This window comes from Theropithecus gelada, chromosome 3, assembly GCF_003255815.1.
Source record: "Theropithecus gelada isolate Dixy chromosome 3, Tgel_1.0, whole genome shotgun sequence".
Classification (NCBI taxonomy): Eukaryota; Metazoa; Chordata; class Mammalia; order Primates; family Cercopithecidae; genus Theropithecus; species Theropithecus gelada.
The window spans coordinates 78,735,070-78,754,194 of record NC_037670.1 but is presented as its reverse complement, the minus strand read 5'-3'; the positions used below and the strand labels follow the sequence as shown (position 1 = coordinate 78,754,194).

The following is a 19,125-nucleotide window of genomic DNA, read 5'->3' as shown; positions in this document are numbered from 1 at the left end:
TTGGCTGAGGCACCAGGGGTGTTGCTTTGGGAAGCTGGCATCAGGCCGGGAGCTGAAGGATGCGTGTGCTGTGAACTGTGAGGGAGTGCTGGGCAGGCACAGGCCACTGCAGGGCCCAGGTGAAGGGGGCCAGCACTGGGCTCCATGACCGAGGCCTGGACTTTAGCCCTGGCTATGGGTTTGGATGTGTTTTAGATGAGATCTTGTAGTTAGGGACTGCTTCCTTTGTTTGCTCTTTTGTTTCAAGTTGATGAGCTCGTGGAATTATGGAAAATACGTGAAAGCAAATTCATAACATTTAACGATGTACCTACACAATATTTCTTGAAATCAATTTTTTGTGTACAGATCAGTTACAATTTTTGGTGGATTGTAGATCGGTGGAAAGTGACCTGCTTCTCTCTTTTCCACCCCCACACCTATACATGTTAGATTATTTCCCATTTAAGAGGTCAAGGAAGGCACCCAGGTGCCACGTGGTGGATCATGTGCTGACCCTTAGGTCCCTTTTGGGCCAACAGCCATCAGTGACATTCTGTGCAAGGCGGGGGGCTCCTGAATGGAGAAGTTTGGGTCCTTCTGGGTCGCACCACAGCCTCTTTCTATCAGAGGCCTCTGTCATTGTTCAGGCAGGGCCTAGACAAACAGCCTTTCCTGATTTTTCACCCAAGCTTGGCATCATCACGATGCTTACCTGTCTGAGATTCCTGGAGCCCCTGCATGACACAGTCACCTCGGAGTCCCATGGGGCCTGTTTCCCTGCAGTTTGGGCTGAAAAGGTTTAAAGCCATGTTTTTTTATTTGTTAGGTTTCCTCATGGTTAGAGCATTATTTTTGGAAATGCAGTGATCCGTGTAGTAGCAAAGTATGATGAGCTGGAGAGACCTTCCTCTTTGCTGAAGTAATGGATTGAGGATAGAAGTTCCATCCTGTGCTTTCAAAGTGAAAAAACATTTTAAAGACTGGAGAAATCTTATGACATGTTAAGTAAAAAATAGAAAATCAAATTTCATGTACAGACTTATCTTAACTATGTTCAAATAAATACATGCCCAAAATTATAAACAGTGGCTCTTTCTTAGTGGCAGAAACATGAATGATACTTTTTTCCCCTTCCTTATGCTTTTATGTTTTTGTTTTGTTGTGTTTGGAGGGGAGTGGGGTTAGAGTTTACTCAGTTTTTCTCTCTCTCTCTTTTTTTTTTATAACGTGTGATTGTATAATTTTCCCTTAAGTTTCTTTGACAGATGTTTTGAAAATAATCACTGCTCTCAGAAGAAAGGCATTTCATTAGAATAAATATATCCATGACATAAATAAATGTACCTGATATGGTTAGGAGAAAAGTGTTGGCACTATCATTTCAGAGGCAGTGTGACTCTCTTATTTCTCATAGTGATCTTATTAAGGTATGGAACATCAAAGTGGTATGTCTTTAATCCAGCATTTTTAAAACTTTTAAAGCAAATATTCTTTTTCCAAAAGTATACATAGTCATTGCAAGCAATGAAATGTAAGTGTAAATAATAATGCAAATACACATAAACAAGAAAGAGGAAAAGAAATGTCACACATAATTCTATTACCTTAGAGAAAAACACACACTCTTATTATCCGATTTCGTACACTTTTGATCTTTTTTCCCCCGTTTACCTGTGCATTTGTATCCATATGTTGAAAACAACTCAAAACAAAAATGAGATCTAATGATTTGACCTACAGGACTATGAAAAAATGTGCCACCAGTGATAAACTGGCACCTTTCTCTCCATCCTCTGACTTACGCATATTCAAACAAGGTTAGTTTCAGGATGGTCTGTTTCTGTAGCCTCCCTCCCTCCCTCTGCCTATCACGCCAAGCTTTCCAAAAGAGTGTGACTGGACATCTGGATGTGTTGGACTGAAGCTAATTTCACTGGGTCCACTGGAAAAAAATTATATGAGGATGCTGTGTTTATTTCTGTCCCCTAAGTGTTCTCGAGCCTTTTCCTTTTGCAGCCAGGCAGATTCTTGTAACACTGAGAATTCTCACTTGCAGACACTCTCTAGTGCACGTGTTCACTGCGCCTGCGGGATCTGGCATAGGGGCCCGGAGGTGCCAGGAAAAAGGGCCAAGGTTTCAAAATTATTTTAGCTCATGATACAAATGTCCCCAAATGCAACACATAATTTTCAGGCATCTTCACAGTCATGATATTTTGTTGGCCTCTTCGATATTGCTGTCACACAGAAAAATCATCCCGATTTCCAAACCCTTCCCTTCCATAAGTTAGGGCCTCTTGAAAAATATCTTTCCTGACAGCCCTGTTCACGCATGATTTCCCTTGCCCAGAGTCTCCCTGGACATTCTTCATTGCTTCCCGCCCAGCTATGAGCAAGCTCAGGCTTCCCCAGGGTCACTTGAGGCAGTAGATCTTCTGTTGCTTCTATGAAGACTTGCTTTGTCATGTAATTGGCCTTATCTACAAGTACCCACAGTTTGACTCTTAAAAACAAAACAAAAAATAACAACAAATCAAAAACAGAAAAGCATAAGAAAGAAAATCGTGTCACTTATGGTTCTTCCACCAAGGAATAACCACTGTTTTCAATTTTGGGGTGTGTATGTTTTGGCGGGGGTTGTGCATATTTATTTTAACATAGCTAAGATTATCCAGTACATAGAATTTTATTTTTGATTTTTCACTTAACATGTCATAAGCATTTTCTCAGTCATGATGGTTATTCACAAACTTTTTCAGTGACTAGATCATAGCTCATTTTATGGATTGTACTGCAAAGTGCTTAGCTGTTTGTTTAATGTTGGGAGAAAATCTAAATACCAATTTTCTGATGATGCCTCCATGATCAGCAGACATGTAGAAGAGTTTTAGGGTCTGTGATGAGCTTTCTGCAACTGTTAGCTATTAGTGCTTTGATTAATGACAATTTTAATGTAATTGTTGTCCCTGGTACAAGGAGAAGATTGCCACAGGAGAGTGTGGGCAGCAGGTGTGGGCATTCCCTGTGCCTGCTCCCCACTGAGAGAGGACTTCCTCAGGAGTGTAATTTCAAAACCTTAGGAGGTACCTTGGCCTTTCCAAGCTGAGGTCCATCTGTAGCATGCTCAAAAGCTCAAAAACGTTGGTTTGTCTGGGCACTCGTGCTGAGAAGGTGGAGTTAAGGACCCGGAAAAGTCCTTCTCTTCGACTGGGTGCATCTGGGCATCAGGTTACTATATAGTCCTTTTGTGGCATATGTTGGTATTACTTCCGAACTGTCATTCTCCTGATGCCACTTAGGGTCCCAAAGAACTGCCTTGTTCTCCCTCAACCAAAAAGCGACATCTTCATGGCCAGGGAGACATTCCATTTCATGGGCAGGGAGAGAGAATGTCGGGGGGAAATGTGGGATAGGATGACTTTGGAAGTAATCACATGGAGAAAGGACTGATAAATGCACTCTGAAGAGGTTAAATAGCTGGGAACTAGTTGAGAAGGTACAGAATTAGGAAGGTGGGGAGAGAGTAAAATGTGAAGCAACACACCATGTAAAATAGGAGTCAGAAGGAAAAGCGACCAAAAAAGCAAATAAGAAAGGAGCAGAAAGGGAGGGTAAATTCTAGTATTACTGCTGAGCTTTCAAAATGTGTCTCTTCCACCTACTTTTTCCACCCTGCACCCCGAGGAGTGCCTTTTATATATTCTTTAAAATATTTGTTCATTGAAATTCTCATAAATGCCAAAACTTTTCCTTTTATAGTCTCTATTAAATATTGACAAGAAAAACCAATTTAAAACAAAAAATTAATTTATTAAGTTCCAAATGTATGTGCTTTGTATGGAGTCATATGAAATTGACATATAAAATGACATAATATATCATAACATAAAGCAACATTACTCTCCAAACACTTTAGAAATTAAAAGCAAATGTTTCCATTGGATCCCTTTGGTCCTATCAGATCAGCTGGCACATCCTTCCTCTGTCTTGACTCAATTCTTCCCTTAGATATTCTGAGAAATTACTTATATGACGTTCTCATATTCTTGACCTGGTATTTTTATTCTGGTTATTATTCTTGATCTGGCTATTATTCTAGTGTTGACTGGAAATTGTGCTTTTTATTATAGTTTTTTTTTTAATTATTTGGGCTAATATCTCTAAATGGATTCCTCATTTCCTGGTTGCTTCATGCCTTTTTGAAAACAGATAAAATATATTTACATGCAGAACAAACCAACGCCAAGATTTGTTTTAAAAAAATATTTAATTTTCTATAAAAATCTTTGGACTGCCCCAAAGTGTAAAACTTCCCTTTGATCTCATAAGTATTTGAATTAATGATATTTCAGAATGATGACTCCATTGGGATTTCTTAACTGTACTAAATTATGTTTTGTAACTTATTTTTCATCCAGTTTTAGATCATGGTCCTTAGATCAAAACATAGGAATTTTTGGAAAACATATAAAGACTATCCGTAAATATTATTAGTAATTTGTTTCCTGACACTATTAAACTTGTATCTGGCAGTTCTGTTGATTTGTCCTACGGAAGTACATGGGTGTTGAATATCAGTTTTCCTTAAGAGCATGAGAAACATTTAGCACATCGTGTTTCTAATTTTTTTGAATTAGTTAAATGGAAATCATGCTAATGTCTTGGTGTATTGTCACTGATGTTGCTGCTATTTGTTTATTTATATATTTACTTTGCTCTTGTATATGTGGGTTGTGAAGTAAGACCAGTTCTTAGTTATCTTAGTTCAGTTTCTTCATTCCTAACGTTAAGACCATGGAAGCATATCTAGGCTACAAAATAGGCACGCTTCGAAAATTCAGAGGTTTTAAAATAGCTTTCAAGTATGAAAGAACCAGAAGTATTCTGAGTATTCTGTGAGGTTTGGCACAAACCTTTAAAAACGACTTTTTTTAAAAAAAAAAAATAAAAAAAATTGATTTCCGTTAGTGTATCTCTGCTAAGTCTCCCTCTTACCCAGCAGGTGCCCCTGATTTCTCTGTAAATCCTTGGCTTGGTTTGTGACCCGGCTTTTGTCTCTCACTCCTCCGCAGAGCCCGGCGTTTGCACGGTGTTTGGAGATCCCCACTACAACACTTTTGACGGTCGGACATTTAACTTTCAGGGGACGTGTCAGTACGTTTTGACAAAAGACTGCTCCTCCCCTGCCTCGCCCTTCCAGGTGCTGGTGAAGAACGACGCCCGCCGGACGCGCTCCTTCTCGTGGACCAAGTCGGTGGAGCTGGTGCTGGGCGAGAGCAGGGTCAGCCTGCAGCAGCACCTTACCGTGCGCTGGAACGGCTCGCGCATCGCGCTCCCCTGCCGCGCGCCGCACTTCCACATCGACCTGGATGGCTACCTCTTGAAAGTGACCACCAAAGCAGGTGGGGCATCTGTGGCCTCCCTCTTGGTCTAGCCTCCGCCTCACTTACCCGTTCAGCAGCATTGCTCCATTAGAGTGCTCAGGAGATGTGGTTTCTCCTCCGAGGAAAAACCCAATGCAGAGCCAGGTTCCAACTGCGGGACTTGCCTCATCCCCACTCACAGGGAAGGCACATCCTGAAGATGCTACAAACAGCTGGAGACATTTGCACCATATGGAGTCTTGCAATTGGATGCCAGTCCCACCAGTCTTGCAATCTTCCCACATCCAGAACCTTTCCATCCTCTGTCTAAAAATAGCAGTTGTACTCTCCACATAACCCCTCTCTCGAGTTTTGTTGCTCTTTTAGGCCATCGATGCCCAGCTTGGAATTGTCAGTGTCTCCCAGCTCAGCCAGCTATGTGCAGTTTCACATCTGGGAGAAATAGTGTTTCTGTGTTACCATCTGCCCAAGACTTTGCAGCGGAGTCCTCAAAAGTAAACAGCTTAATATCAGTGATGTTCAAAAGAAACATAATGTCCACAGCAGAAGGGCTTGTCCTTGGCAAACTCTGATATGCAGGAGTAGCCATAACCCACGTGGCTATTCTGTGCCACCGAGGCCCCTTCTTTCTCAGCAGCCCATGGTGCTGTAGGCTCACTGGTCTCTCCGTTTCCACTCCAAGAGCAGATATATTCCCCCTTGGGCCAAACTAATTTTGACTGCCAGTGGTCCACCAGGCTCAAACTCTTGTCTGTTATTTGCTACCTAAGAAAGGCATCTTAGAAGCAGAACTCAGTTCTTGAATATCAGCCCCAGAGCATAAATTCAGCTCATTTTCACATTTTGTATATCACGTATGGTTCCTTCCCTGGTACCTTTGGTTAATATGTATCTTTTGTCAGTTGGACATTGCACTGCCTTTCTTTTGGCATACTCTATTTTTTAAAAAAAGCATGATACTTTTAAGGAAATGAGTGTATTTCTTGCTGTTTGCATTGATAAGAATGTAACAAGTGTGAAAGTTATCAGTTGGGTTCTTGTTTCTTTAGATAATGAAACATTTGACAAAGCAGGCACTTTTCAGAGGCTATGGAGACTGTTTCTACCATACCTTCAGAACCCTGGTAATTACTTCAATTCAGGCCAAAATGTATTTTGATAAGTTGATTTGAGCTTATGGAATGCCAGCTTAGCTAGACAAAGGCAGGAAACCAAGAAGCAGCCCAGGGAGCTTTTAGTTCGAGTATAACATGTTTTCAGTGACAGAATGTTAAGTATTAATATACTGGAACATTTTATAAAGGAAGAAAAGATTCCTATTCTTTATTTCACAGTTGTGAGAGATCTACTTATTCAAGTTTAGAGGAATTAGTCCTGCTCAGAAAATTCACACACCTGCTCTTATATACAAAAGACATGGCACTCTGTAAATGTAGGCCCCAGGTCATTCCTTTCAAGGAGGCAAAGTTTTTTGGCTCTCTGTAAAGTGTACATAAGATGACCCGTTATTACACAGCACTAATTAAAAGCACCTTGACAATTTGCAAGCTAGCTGAACACAATAGATTCTACTGATATGGAAATTATTAGTCAACCACAGCCTAGTTCTCAAAGAAATCTTGAGTACTTGAAGATTACTAACAGCCTAAGAGGTTCGATAGTGTTCCATTCGCAGCTGACAGAACCTTATGGAATAAATGTACTCTTTACAAAGATTCCATGTTATAAAAATGAGCAAAAGGATGAGGCTAAGAGAATAATAATAGATCATAAATGCCATAATTAGATTAGTGAATTTAACTGTTCTGTGCCTTGAACTCAGTTTTACAATTTCTTTTATTTTTTTCCATCTCTCTTTCCAAGATGCAAGTAATTTTCATGGCACTCAATACCCAGCTGAACAATTTCCTGTAGCACACGAATCACACAAGCCCTCTGCTTCCTAGAGAAGAATTCTATTCCTGTGGGCATTGAACTTGCTTTTCTCTTATTCTTTGAATGAAACAATTCTGTTTCCAGACAATAGTGTTTTCCACCCTGGTCTTTCCATCTCAGTTTGAACTACCCTTTAGGGATATTTTGTTTTTATCACCTATTGATTATCTATTTAAAATATCACAGATTTTGCTTTGAGTGTTCTTTCAGAGATTTAAAAAAAAATGTATAAGCTCATGTGATCAAAGGGCACTTTCTTCAAAATAGCAAGTTTCTTCAAAAAATCAAGCCTGCACCTGGAAAATGGGAGATGGGAGGAATGACTCTTTGACCCTGCAGTTTATGTACTCTGTGCTTACCAGGGGATCATTTGGCAGGGTAGCACAGGTGGCTGTGCAGTTTGGGTGGAATTAGGCTGTAGTTGCTTAGCTAATATAAAAAGCGGGGTAGAACTAAGGCTTAGTAGCTTGAGAGAGCATTACCCACTTCCACCACACACTCCCACCTCGACTCTTGACACTTAGCAAATAATTTAAAAATATTTCTTTTCTACCATCTGTTCACTTCATCAACTTTACCTGAAAGAATTACATCACATCTACCTGAAAGCATTAACACATGGAGAACATGGCTTTTTACTTTATTTTTGGTAGAGCTTTACACTTGGTGAACCCAGAGAATACATCCTACCTTCCCCTTTCTTTGGTGTAAAATTTGAATAGAAAAACTATCAATTTGTAAACCTCACTATGGTATAGCTACAAATTTTGCACCTCCTCTCTCCTCTTTGCACCTTCTCTCTCCTTTCAGTGGACAACAGCAAAAGCAACAATGACAACCAGAAAACAAACAACACAAAACGACGATATCCACAATATTAAACAAAAACTGCAAAAAACCCAACTAGTGGTCTGGAGCCAGGTCACACGTTTGAAGGGGAAAGAACAAGTTGGTAAAGCATTCACTGGTAAGAAGGGAAAATTGGAAGGCTCTTCCTGCAGTGGAAGGAATGTGGCTGCTGCTCGCATCCCCAGATGAGACATATGCTTCAGCTTTAGCCTTCTGACTCTGCCAGTTATTTCTACCCAATTTCCCATGCAGAGAATAGAGAAACTCATCCCAGCTGCAGGAAGGACTATCCCCAGCCTCTCAAACCCTTCCACGTTGTTTTCATCTCATAAGATGCCTATTTAAAATATTATTTGGAAGAGCAAGTCCCTCAATTACAACTTATTAGTTTTTTTTTTTTTGTCTTTCACTACTGTAATCTACTTTGTATGGATTTTGCTCACGTAGAGGGTAAAAATATCCATGCAAACACACATGTACATGATATAGCCAGACAAAGGCGTCTGTAGTAGAATAAGTCATCCCTTCACAATGAGAAGCCTAGCGTTGGTGTGTGAAAAATCTTCTCAACGTAACAATGACATGGAGAAAGAGGCAGACAGGAGAGTGAATTACACATTTTTCTCTTACTTTGGGGATTGTGTTTTATGAATGAGATGTCATGAGTTTTGAGAAGGGTTTACTGGAAACACGGCAGATCTGCATCTTTCAAAGTGTGTGGACCACCAGTCCACTGCAAAGAAAGAACACAGTCATTCACCGTGAGTTGAATTCCCATGAACTCAGTTGCCCAAAGTCTCAAACTTAGTATATCATTGTCAGTAGTGAAGGCGTTGGAAATCCCTGGTGTGTACATTCTCGACCATTTGTGGTGCTTAGAAGAACAGTATTTGCCTGCTGTCTAGGAAAGAGATTTGTAGTTTGGAAAATTTTGCAACATGGAAAATCTTCAGAATTGTGCTGTGAAAGTTAGACTTTGTATGGAATTGATTTTCTCCTCTCATTTCTCTTGCTGGGCAGCTGCCTGGCTACAGGCTTGTGAGGTCAAGTTTCTTAATACCTGACAGAGTGTATTACAAATCATCTTATAGTTTGCTTGTCTTCTTTCAAAATGGTTATTTCAGTGTCTTGACAAGCACGAAACTCACAATCTCTTTGGCTTCACAGATTCAGTATATCTACGTTACCAGGGTAATTCCTTTCTTTACTGAGTACATACTATGTGCTATATAATGTGTTAGATGATAGGGTATGAAGAAATAGAATTCATTTTCTATGATAGTCGTGGTTGCCAGAGTTGACATGGTGTTCTTACAGAGATCCACATGGGAGGTCAGCCCAGCCTGTGGATTTCTAGCAGCATGTCCCTTCTCTCCTACCTGGTCCCATCACTGGCTTCTCCTTATCAAATTATTCCCCAAAGAGACTTTCCTGTGGCTCTCTTTCTTTTTTCTTTATCTAAGTCTATTTAATTTCTTTTCTGAACTCAGACTCTTCTTTCAACCAAGAAATCTCTAAAATTTTCTTTGGCCTAAGAATGTTTCTATTTCTTCCATTGACCATACAGGGATTTCCTCATGGGTCTTTCCATTTATTTCTTGAGAAACCCAGTTTTAGACTGAGGGTTATTCTACCAGTATCTCTCTTTGAAGTAACTCTTGTGGCAGTTGTGTAACCTAATCATAGGAATGCAATCTGTCAGCCTTCTCTCCTCTTGGACTATATCCAAACTTCGGGTGTATTGGCTTAAGAGTCTTACCTCTGGGTATTTCTTCCTGATCTTCCATATATTACTCTGATGTTGCTGCCTTATGCCAATTTCATAACTAGACCAGATCCTCTCTCTCTCTCTTCTTCCCTCCCACGCTCCCTCCCACTATTTCTCCTTTCCCATCACCACCTCATCTTCCAACTTCTGAACATTTGCTCATCAGCTTAATCTTGATCTTTCAGGAACAAAAGCAAAGCCTTTCAGGAGGAAAGTCGTTTTGCTCTTTCCAGCAGCTCAAAACAGACACAGTGAAAAATGTTTTTGTCAGGATCACAAGAGGAAAGACATTAAAAAAAAAAAAAAAAAAAAAAAAGGCCACACACGGTGGCTCATACCTGTAATCCCAGCACTTTGGGAAGCCGAGGGGGTGGATTGCCTGAGCTCAGGAGTTCAAGACCAGCCTGGGCAACATGGTGAAAACCCATCTCTAAAATACAAAAAATTAGCTGGGTGTGGCGGCGTGCACCTGTAGTCCCAGCTATTCAGGAGGCTGAGGCAGGAGAATTACTTGAATCCTGGAAGCGGAGGTTGCAGTTAGCTGAGATTGCACCACTGCACTCCAGCCTAGGCGACAGGGTGAGACTGTCCAGCCTAGGCGACAGGGCGAGACTGTCTAAAAAACAAACAAACAAACAAAACACGTGGACACATTGGGGTAAGTGGACAGAGACCATTCTGTTAAAAAGAGGCTTCCTCTGTGGGTGCCATTCTTTGGAGACAGAGAGTGAATAAGCGAAGTCCCAGGGCCGAAATACACCTTGATCCACTCTAGATGTTTCCTCGTGTCCATGCCACAGGTGGCCACTTGCATTCACTGGTACAGAGTTCACCCATTCACTGGGGAGACTCAGGCACTGCCAGGATGTTGCCAGAACAGTAAGAAAACACACATTTGAGACATGAAAACTCTGGCTAGAAAAGTTTGTCATTTGTTTTGGGTTGAGCCTCAGAAGACTCTTCATGAAAGCCTCTCCTTTCTCTTACGGGTGGTGTCTTCACACACAGTGTCAGAGTGGATATGACAACATTTCTTCTTGACCTTCTAGTCAGATGTATCTATGTTCTGTGACAGCATAACATGGCTGTTCTACCTGTGACATAAAAATTCCACCATTCAGAAAGGTCATTGGCCAGTGTGGCTCCTGGAAGTGTTGGGCCAGCATGTCTGGAGGTATATGCATACTTTCAGACAATTTCTTCAACATTTTAGATAGTCAGCTTAGTAGACCAAGAAGGGTCTAAGTTCTCTACATTCTGGAGTAAAGAGAGTTTCCTTGATGAACCTGCAGTGCTGGCCTGCTGATGTATGCACAAGAAGAACTCTTGCCCATGGCCTAATAGCCTCTACCACCACCTGAAACGTTGAAGCTTTTGAGCAAACCCAGAATGGAAGCCTGAGGGATAGCAGTTGGAAGGGTTTTACAACGACTCAACCCCAAACCCCAAGAAATGTTAATCAAACAGGGTCCATGCTTCAGGAATGGTTGTAAAATAATGAGGGAGCAAATGTTCTCATTATACCAGTGTTGCCTTTGAAGAGGATATATTCAGGAACTATATATTGATTGCTTTAATATTCTCATTATGGGAGGTGATTTGGAAATTTTCCTTTGGCATTGGAGGAATAATTACATGGTGGAATTTCTGGCTGCAAATAATTGCATTAAAAATAATCATCTTTTTTTTTTTTTTCCATTTGCACATTGTAGTAGTCGTTAGATAAATGAAGGCATGATTTGGATCAACATGATTACTTTAGGTAAAGGGAAAAATATAAACCCTAGAGTAGGATGATCAAGGGATAGTCATCTATAGGTCAAACCAGGGGTACATAAGATGTTATCAGGACAAACTTTATACTGTTTAGAAATTCTAAGCTCCAACCAGCAAATGACTCCTATAATTTCACACATTACTCACTATAGTGAGATTAAGAGGTAACCAAGAATTTGGACCAACCCTTGGTGCTCCTTGTTGGAAGACAGTCAATCATATGTTCGGTGTAAGGGTGTATACATTTGGGAATTATTAGTGCCTTAATGAGAGGTTGATTTCCTTTTCCTCTCCTCCTCCTCTAGGTTTGGAAATATCTTGGGATGGAGACAGTTTTGTAGAAGTCATGGCTGCCCCGCATCTCAAGGGCAAGCTCTGTGGTCTTTGTGGCAACTACAATGGACATAAACGTGATGACTTAATTGGTGGAGATGGAAACTTCAAGTTTGATGTGGATGACTTTGCTGAGTCTTGGAGGGTGGAGTCCAATGAGTTCTGCAACAGACCTCAGAGAAAGCCAGTGCCTGAACTGTGTCAAGGGACAGTCAAGGTAAAGCTCCGGGCCCATCGAGAATGCCAGAAGCTCAAATCCTGGGAGTTTCAGACCTGCCATTCGACTGTGGACTACGCCACTTTCTACCGGTAAGTACAGTGTTCTGGGGGATGGGTTTGGGTTGCAGACCAATAATAGTCTTGACCTTGGAACATGGTGTATGAAATCTCTTGTTGTGCAGGACAAAGCTCAAAACCCAGGGTAGACATCTTTTTGCTGTTCAGCAACTGATCTCGTTTTGAGTCAACTCTATTCCATGTCCCAAATCAGGAAATTCCAAGAAGTATTTCAGAGTGATGTCCTCCAGGCAATTCCATGCTTTTATAGGTCTGCAGTTTACTGGAAAGCTGGCTACACTGCAGGGTTTTTCCAGGTGTTAGCTTAACTCTAAGATTGAGGAGGGCTTCCCAAATTCTGGCCTAAACCACAGTAGTACAGGACAGAGCTGGTTCCCCTAAATGGAATCTCAAGTCACTCGGCTGCCTTTGGGTGTTTGAATGAGTCTGGTTATTCTACCTGAGGAACAGTTTAGGTCTGCCTTATGGTCTAGCCCAAATCAAATGTGCATGTCGAAAATAAGGAAGCAAAATGAGAATTCTTTGGATCTTGGCCACCTGTGAGACTTCATGTCCAGAGTCAGATGACAATAGAAACAGGGCTTGAGGATGGAGGGAGGAAGGAGTCTTATTAAGAATCAGGACTCCATGACCTTTTCTAACTCTTTTTAACCCCCTACCACGCAAAGCAACTGGTTACAAAGGAGAGTTGGATTTGACTTCCGCACTGCAAGGTTGCGTTTTTGAGCTGATGAGTCTGGCCTGGGTGTACTTCCATTTACTACACAATTCCATGGGTTCAAGAGCTATGGCTGCCTATAACTTTAACCACTGTGGGTGCGGGAGGAAACACAAGATGAACACAGCCCAAAAGGCCTTGTTTAAGTGATTTGCCTGTGCCTCTTAAAATTAGAAAACTCCTGTGGTCTGAAGCCACAGAGAGGTTATTTTTGCTCTTTAATTGCCACCAGTTTATTTCCCCTAGTTCTCATTAAATATGATTTTTTTATTTGATCTTTGGACATAAAAGATAAAGTTCTATAAAGGCGGCTCGAAGTGGGGTGGAAAAAAGACTGTCCCTGTCATCACAAATCCCCAAACATGGCTGCATGTGCCAAACCATTTGGCTCCAAGTCATGGGTTTAGCTCCTTCAAGCCATTTTCCCGTTATAATTTGAATTCTCTGGGTTCCCTTCTGTCTCCTCTCTGCACCACCCCTAGACTGACGTCTTGTCTAGTGAAACTGAGGGATCTTAACGTGAGACTTTGCAGTGAGTTAAGCAGCTAGATAGACAAATCTGGCTTTATTTGGAATCTAAAAACCTTCACTTGAAGGTCTGATGGAAAGCAGTAGAATATAGCAATTAAGAACTTTACGGTGCCCCAGGGCTCAAAATCCAGCCCAGCTATGCAACCTAAAACAATGACCTAAGCTGTCTAAACCTCAGCTTACTTATCTATGAAGTGGGGATAATAAAAGAACCTACCTTGAAGAGTCACCATCCAGATTCAGTAAGATTATGTATGAATAATGTATGTATGTGCTTAGCACAATGCCTGCACATAGTCAGTGCTCTGTAATTGTTGCCATCATTTCTTCCATGATTAATTAAGTAATAAAGAAGAGTAAGGTCTCTTTTGGAAGCTCCTCTATCCTGTTTGCAAATTTGGATTGGACCCTTCTCTGCTTAAAATAGAATGGAAAGGCTGTGCTTCTCCCAGGGCCCAGCAGCCTACACCTTTGATTTTTATCCCATTTCAAAGGAATGTATTGAAAACAAAAATTGGAGAGCAGGTCTGCAGAGATTAGTTCCTTTTTTGAATGTCTATATGTTTTGTCTTTGGTGATTTATTTAGTGTTATGATTTCTGGACTGCAACAGAAATATCATGAGCGCTTCAACAGAAGTTACGAATGATGACTTGGATATTTACGAATAAAGAGCATTGGATTCCTTAGGTGGCCAGGCAAATGCTCCCCTTCTGCCCTTAATGATTCTACAGCAGCTATGATGGAGGACGCTTATCTATGAAAAGGGCTTGATGCCCTGAGTTGGGTAGCTCATAAGAATGTTCTTGGGATCCTTGTGCATGGAGATTTAGAGGCCAGGATGTGGTGGGAAGCGGGCTTGTGCTCTCCTGATCAGTGTCATGGTGTCATGGTAAAGTGCCCTTCCACAGTGGGCCGCTTCTTCCTGGAAAGGGCAGAGGACCTCCGGAAGGAGAGTTGGGCAATTCTGCCTGTGTCGCCCTCTGCTGGTGATCTCACAGTCCAACAGGAGGATGCACCTTCATGAATCTTAAAGGTAGAGTGGCCAGTGTTGGCCAGATCCTGTTTCTCCCCCTTATTTCCAAGTATATGTGTGGCAGGAGAAGAAAATAAACAAGGTACAACATGGAAAGATATTCTCTTCTCAGGGGAGCTCCAGAAAGGACCTAACCTCAGGGTTTGTAGGAGACTTTATGGAGCAATGGACTGAGAATGAGCCGTGGGGAAGGGGACAGCAAGCTAGACTCCAGTCCAGCTCTGCCACTGTTAGCAGTGTGCCCTGGTGGCTAGCTGAGTTCAAGATCCTTTATCGAAAGAGCTGATACACAGTAACTATCTGGCAGGATTGCTCCTCTGAGGACTGAGGCCAGTGGGTGGTGCAGCACTGGCACACGGTAGTCCTGGCACAGAGCGTGCTGCTGTCCTGTGTCCCTTCCTTTCTGTGGAGAAACTCACCCCTGGATTGGCTGTTTACCTTTCTGATTGTCCACATCTTCTCCTGATGTCATCATGGAGGACTGATTCGATAAATTCCCACTGATGAATCTGTGGAACAATCTCAAAATGAACTGTTTCTCTTTTGTGACGCCTCCTCCAGGTAGTGTAAGTGACAATTGCATTGCAATTGTTTAAAAACTATTGTTCTTTGTCTCATGAGAATGTCATGTGTTCATTGTACTTGTAAATAATGTTGAAAAAGTAAGGTAAAATCATCTATCATATGACATCCCACACATGTAAACTTTTGCCTATACATTTGATATCATTGGTGGAATTTCTAAAATGAACCCAAAAGTATAGTCAGATCTGTGGCTGTGACACATTTTTTGAGTCCTTACAGGACTGACAAGACTTGCCTTGATATCATGGATGGCCATATATATAAATTGCATTGGAATTTGATTTATTTTATTTTCCCCTCCATTCTCCAAAAAATACCTGTATTTTCCTTTAAGGACGAAGAATGAAGTAGCATAACACACCCAAATAACTTTCTGAGCACCACTGTCTTGTAACAGAGGGAAGAGAGAATGCAAATAGAGTATATTTTTCTGAGAAAATATTACCCATTTTGGGTTTCCTTAATCTTATAACAAATTCCACAGGGCAAATTCTATGATAATTATGAGATAGTGCTTCTTATAAGGTCAAAATAATAATGACAGTTTCTCTGAATTAGGTTTTGCTTTTGAAATGTCTATGGTTAATTTTATTTTATTTATTTATTTTTTGAGACAGAGTCTCGCTCTGTCACCCAAGCTGGAGTGCAGTGGTGCAATCTCGGCTCGCTGCAACCTCTGCCCCACAGATTCGAATGAGGCTCCTGCCTCAGCCTCCCAAGTAGCTGGGATTATAGGTGCCTACCACCACGCCCGGCTAATTTTTGTATTTTTAGTAGAGATGGGTTTTCGCCATGTTGGCCAGGCTGGTCTCGAATTCCTGACACCAGGTGATCTGCCTGCCTCAGCCTCCCAAAGTGCTGGGATTACAGGTGTGAGCCACCATGCCAGCCCTGCAATGTCTGTGGTTTATAACTCCTATTTTATTTTGGTCTTTTACTCAATTTAACATTTTTAATAGTAAACTGTCCATTGTATAAGTAGTTGAAAAACTACCACTCTGTAAATGAATGAGAAATAACTGCATAGTAATCAATATTTCTTTATTTTTCCTGTTTTGGGATTTTTTTTTTTTTTTAAATTTCACAAATCAATTTGACCCATTTTGGCTAATTTGGCATAAAAATTCAATATATAATTAAGTTCTTTTCAATCAGCATAGCTTGCTTTAATTAACTAACTGAATATGTTTGGGTGCAAAATAATTTAGTTACAAACTGCAGAAAAGTTTTAACTAAATGCATTGATAACACGTCTCAAGTCTTAGCTTTGCTAATTGACTTCTCAAATTAGATAACCTGTTTAATAATTTTTTGCATTTTCCTTTATTAGTGCATTGCAGAGAAATTTCCAGGAGCTAGAGAAGCAGTGTATTGTGTACCCACCTGGAAAACTTAACGTGAAGTTGTGTAGATTATATTTGGATTCAAATGTTGGCTACATCAAAGAGAAAAAGTGTTGGGTGTGTTCTTGTCTTCCTTTCTCCTTTTTCATCTCATCTTCATCTCTCTCCTCCAACCTCATGTGCCTTCTCCCTTCATGACCCAGATGCCAACTGAGCAATCCAAGAGGGATAGGCAAGCTCCCACCACAAAGGCTCTCTGGAGATCCTTAGCAGTCACTATCAAACCTACCTTCCCGCTGTGGGCTTAGGCCACAGGATAGGACCAGCCTTGGGCAGCCTGGGGCACAAAGAGAGGCCAGGAGATGAGCTAGTGCTTCATGGGCCAAACTGGGGAAAGAAATGACCTTTTATTCCTTGTGCCTATGAAATACCAGCAACAGGCTTTTTCTCTAACTCAGACTCACATCTTGGAAGAAATTTTTGCAAGTAAGTATAACTTTCCCAGAAAGCAGAACTCTTAAGTCAGGGCAGGACTGCATTTCAGAGAAGTCAGAAAAATGAATGTGAAGTGCAGTGAAGCCCAGACATTTAGAGACCACAATCATCTCAGGAGTGTTTTCCTCTCTGCACTCTCCTTGATGGGGTATCATTCACCAGAGCGAAAGCCCTGTTCACTTGTTCAGTTTGGGAAAGTGTCTGGGGATTCCCAGTCTAGGAAATGTTCTTTTCCTTCCATGCAGTGGTTTTTACAGCTGTAAGGAATTGAAGTCATGCCAGAGGATTCACAGATGTATCCTTTCCTGTTGAGGTACTGGGAGGTAGGAGGTGGGAGGTCGTGCAGGAGAGCACTGGAACTCGGACAGGACCTTGGTGTTGGATATACTGGGATCCTGGGACTGCCAGTGGCTTGCTTCCAGGGGGAGATCACAGACTTCCTGAATGACCGACTTTGTGTGTTCTTACAAAGGAAACTGATCACTTATTATAAAGCAATAGAAAATACAGGCAAAGGGTACAGACTTTATGTGTTTGTGTATGAGAAAAATCAAATAAAGCTAAATGCTATTCTATAAAATCAAGTCAATTTCCCCTACTTCAAAGAAAAACATGCTTGAAAACATTTTTGTTTACATCTTTTAATGACTTGTCAAGAACTGCCATTAGAACTAGGATCCTAAATCGAATGAGATGTTTTATTTTAAAGAGTGACATTACTTTTATTTTTCCTTAGCGGACTCAACTGTTAGGGCACTCTGAATTCATAATTAAGGTATGCTGACACCAGGTGGCAGTAGACACCGCAGTTGCAGCACTTATACTTCAGCCCTTAAAAGTCTGTTTTTTCTTCACTGTATCTGAATACACAATGAACATCCCTGCTTCTGAATTCATGTCATTCTCCTGCCTCCCTAAGATGCCTTCACTTTCTACATTGACTTAACCCTATTATGCCTAGTGTTCCATTTTTGGAACGCTAAGCATGTTGGAATTATTTATATCCTACTGCTCAAGGTCATCACCAAGGTCTGACTGAAAAAATTTTTAAAAATGCAACCTCAGGCATGAATTAAGCTGAAGACACAGCTCCAGTTTCATCCTAGACTTTGGAAAATGCTCTTTAGTTTTTTTTAGTTATTCCAATTGTGCTCATTATCATTTAACCCATGTTCTATGTTGCACTGCTTCTTATTTCTTCAGCATCGGATTGTAAGTTCTCTGGGGAATGGGAGCCTCTTCTTTTTTGACCCTTTTTGTATTTCACCCAGCACCACCCCTAGAAGGGCTGCTCCTCTTAGCCTGCCTCTCACTGGCATCCTCTCTGATCTCCTTGTGACTTTTGCTATTCCCAATTCTGAGTTCATCTTAGGTCTTTATCCCCATGCACAATTATACACTTACAGTCAAAGTGTGCACACTTCTGTCTTTTCATGTAATAAACTGGTCAGAGTGAGTAGAGTCTTTGGTCCACCTTTGATGCTCCAAATGCTGTGAGCACTTCTTTTTGCACAAGTCTATTTGCGACTCCCACTGGCAGGCAAGATGACCCTTCTGAATCTCTCCATCCACCTCTGCCTATTTATAATTCACAAGTCTCTTGAACCCCCTGGTTCATCTTCTATCCCTCAGGTAGTGTTTGGGCTTGTCATCTTCTTATGAAATACTTGCATCCACAGATGTTTCTGCCCTGACCTCTCTGTTTGTCTGAGGACTAGCCTCTTGTATGGTGTTATAACAACTGGACCTCCAATGGGGTGATTAATCCTCTACCCTGGTGTCACTCAGCGATTTGCCTAGTAGTCACATCTCTTGTGCCTTGTCATTGGCTCTGAGCCTTCTGTCAGGCTAGACTCAAAGCTTTATGGTGATTTCCCTTCAATCTTTCATTTGTTCTTCTCCATCTCACCCACAAGTAGGCTTTTTCCTGTTTGATCCATCCAAGTCACCCAAAACAAGGATCTTAAATAGCTTTCTAGCTACCTGGATTTTAGCTTCAAAATCTAGTCAGTCCCGTTTTCTTGGAGCCAAAGTAAAAAGAAAGACACGAGTTCACTCAGAAAGGTATGAGAATGTATGGAACATCCTTTTATC

The 19,125-nt window shown here is 41.2% G+C and overlaps 1 protein-coding gene across 2 annotated transcripts in view; it reads left to right on the top strand.

Moving 5' to 3' along the window:
- Nucleotides 1–19,125, top strand: part of BMPER (BMP binding endothelial regulator) — a 247,971-nt gene that overhangs the window by 167,313 nt on the left and 61,533 nt on the right. For both annotated transcript variants that reach the window (XM_025381030.1, XM_025381031.1), the window contains 2 exons: nt 5,055–5,384; nt 12,000–12,336. In XM_025381030.1, the coding sequence (XP_025236815.1) occupies nt 5,055–5,384; nt 12,000–12,336 (667 nt within the window). The remainder of the gene's footprint in view (nt 1–5,054; nt 5,385–11,999; nt 12,337–19,125) is intronic.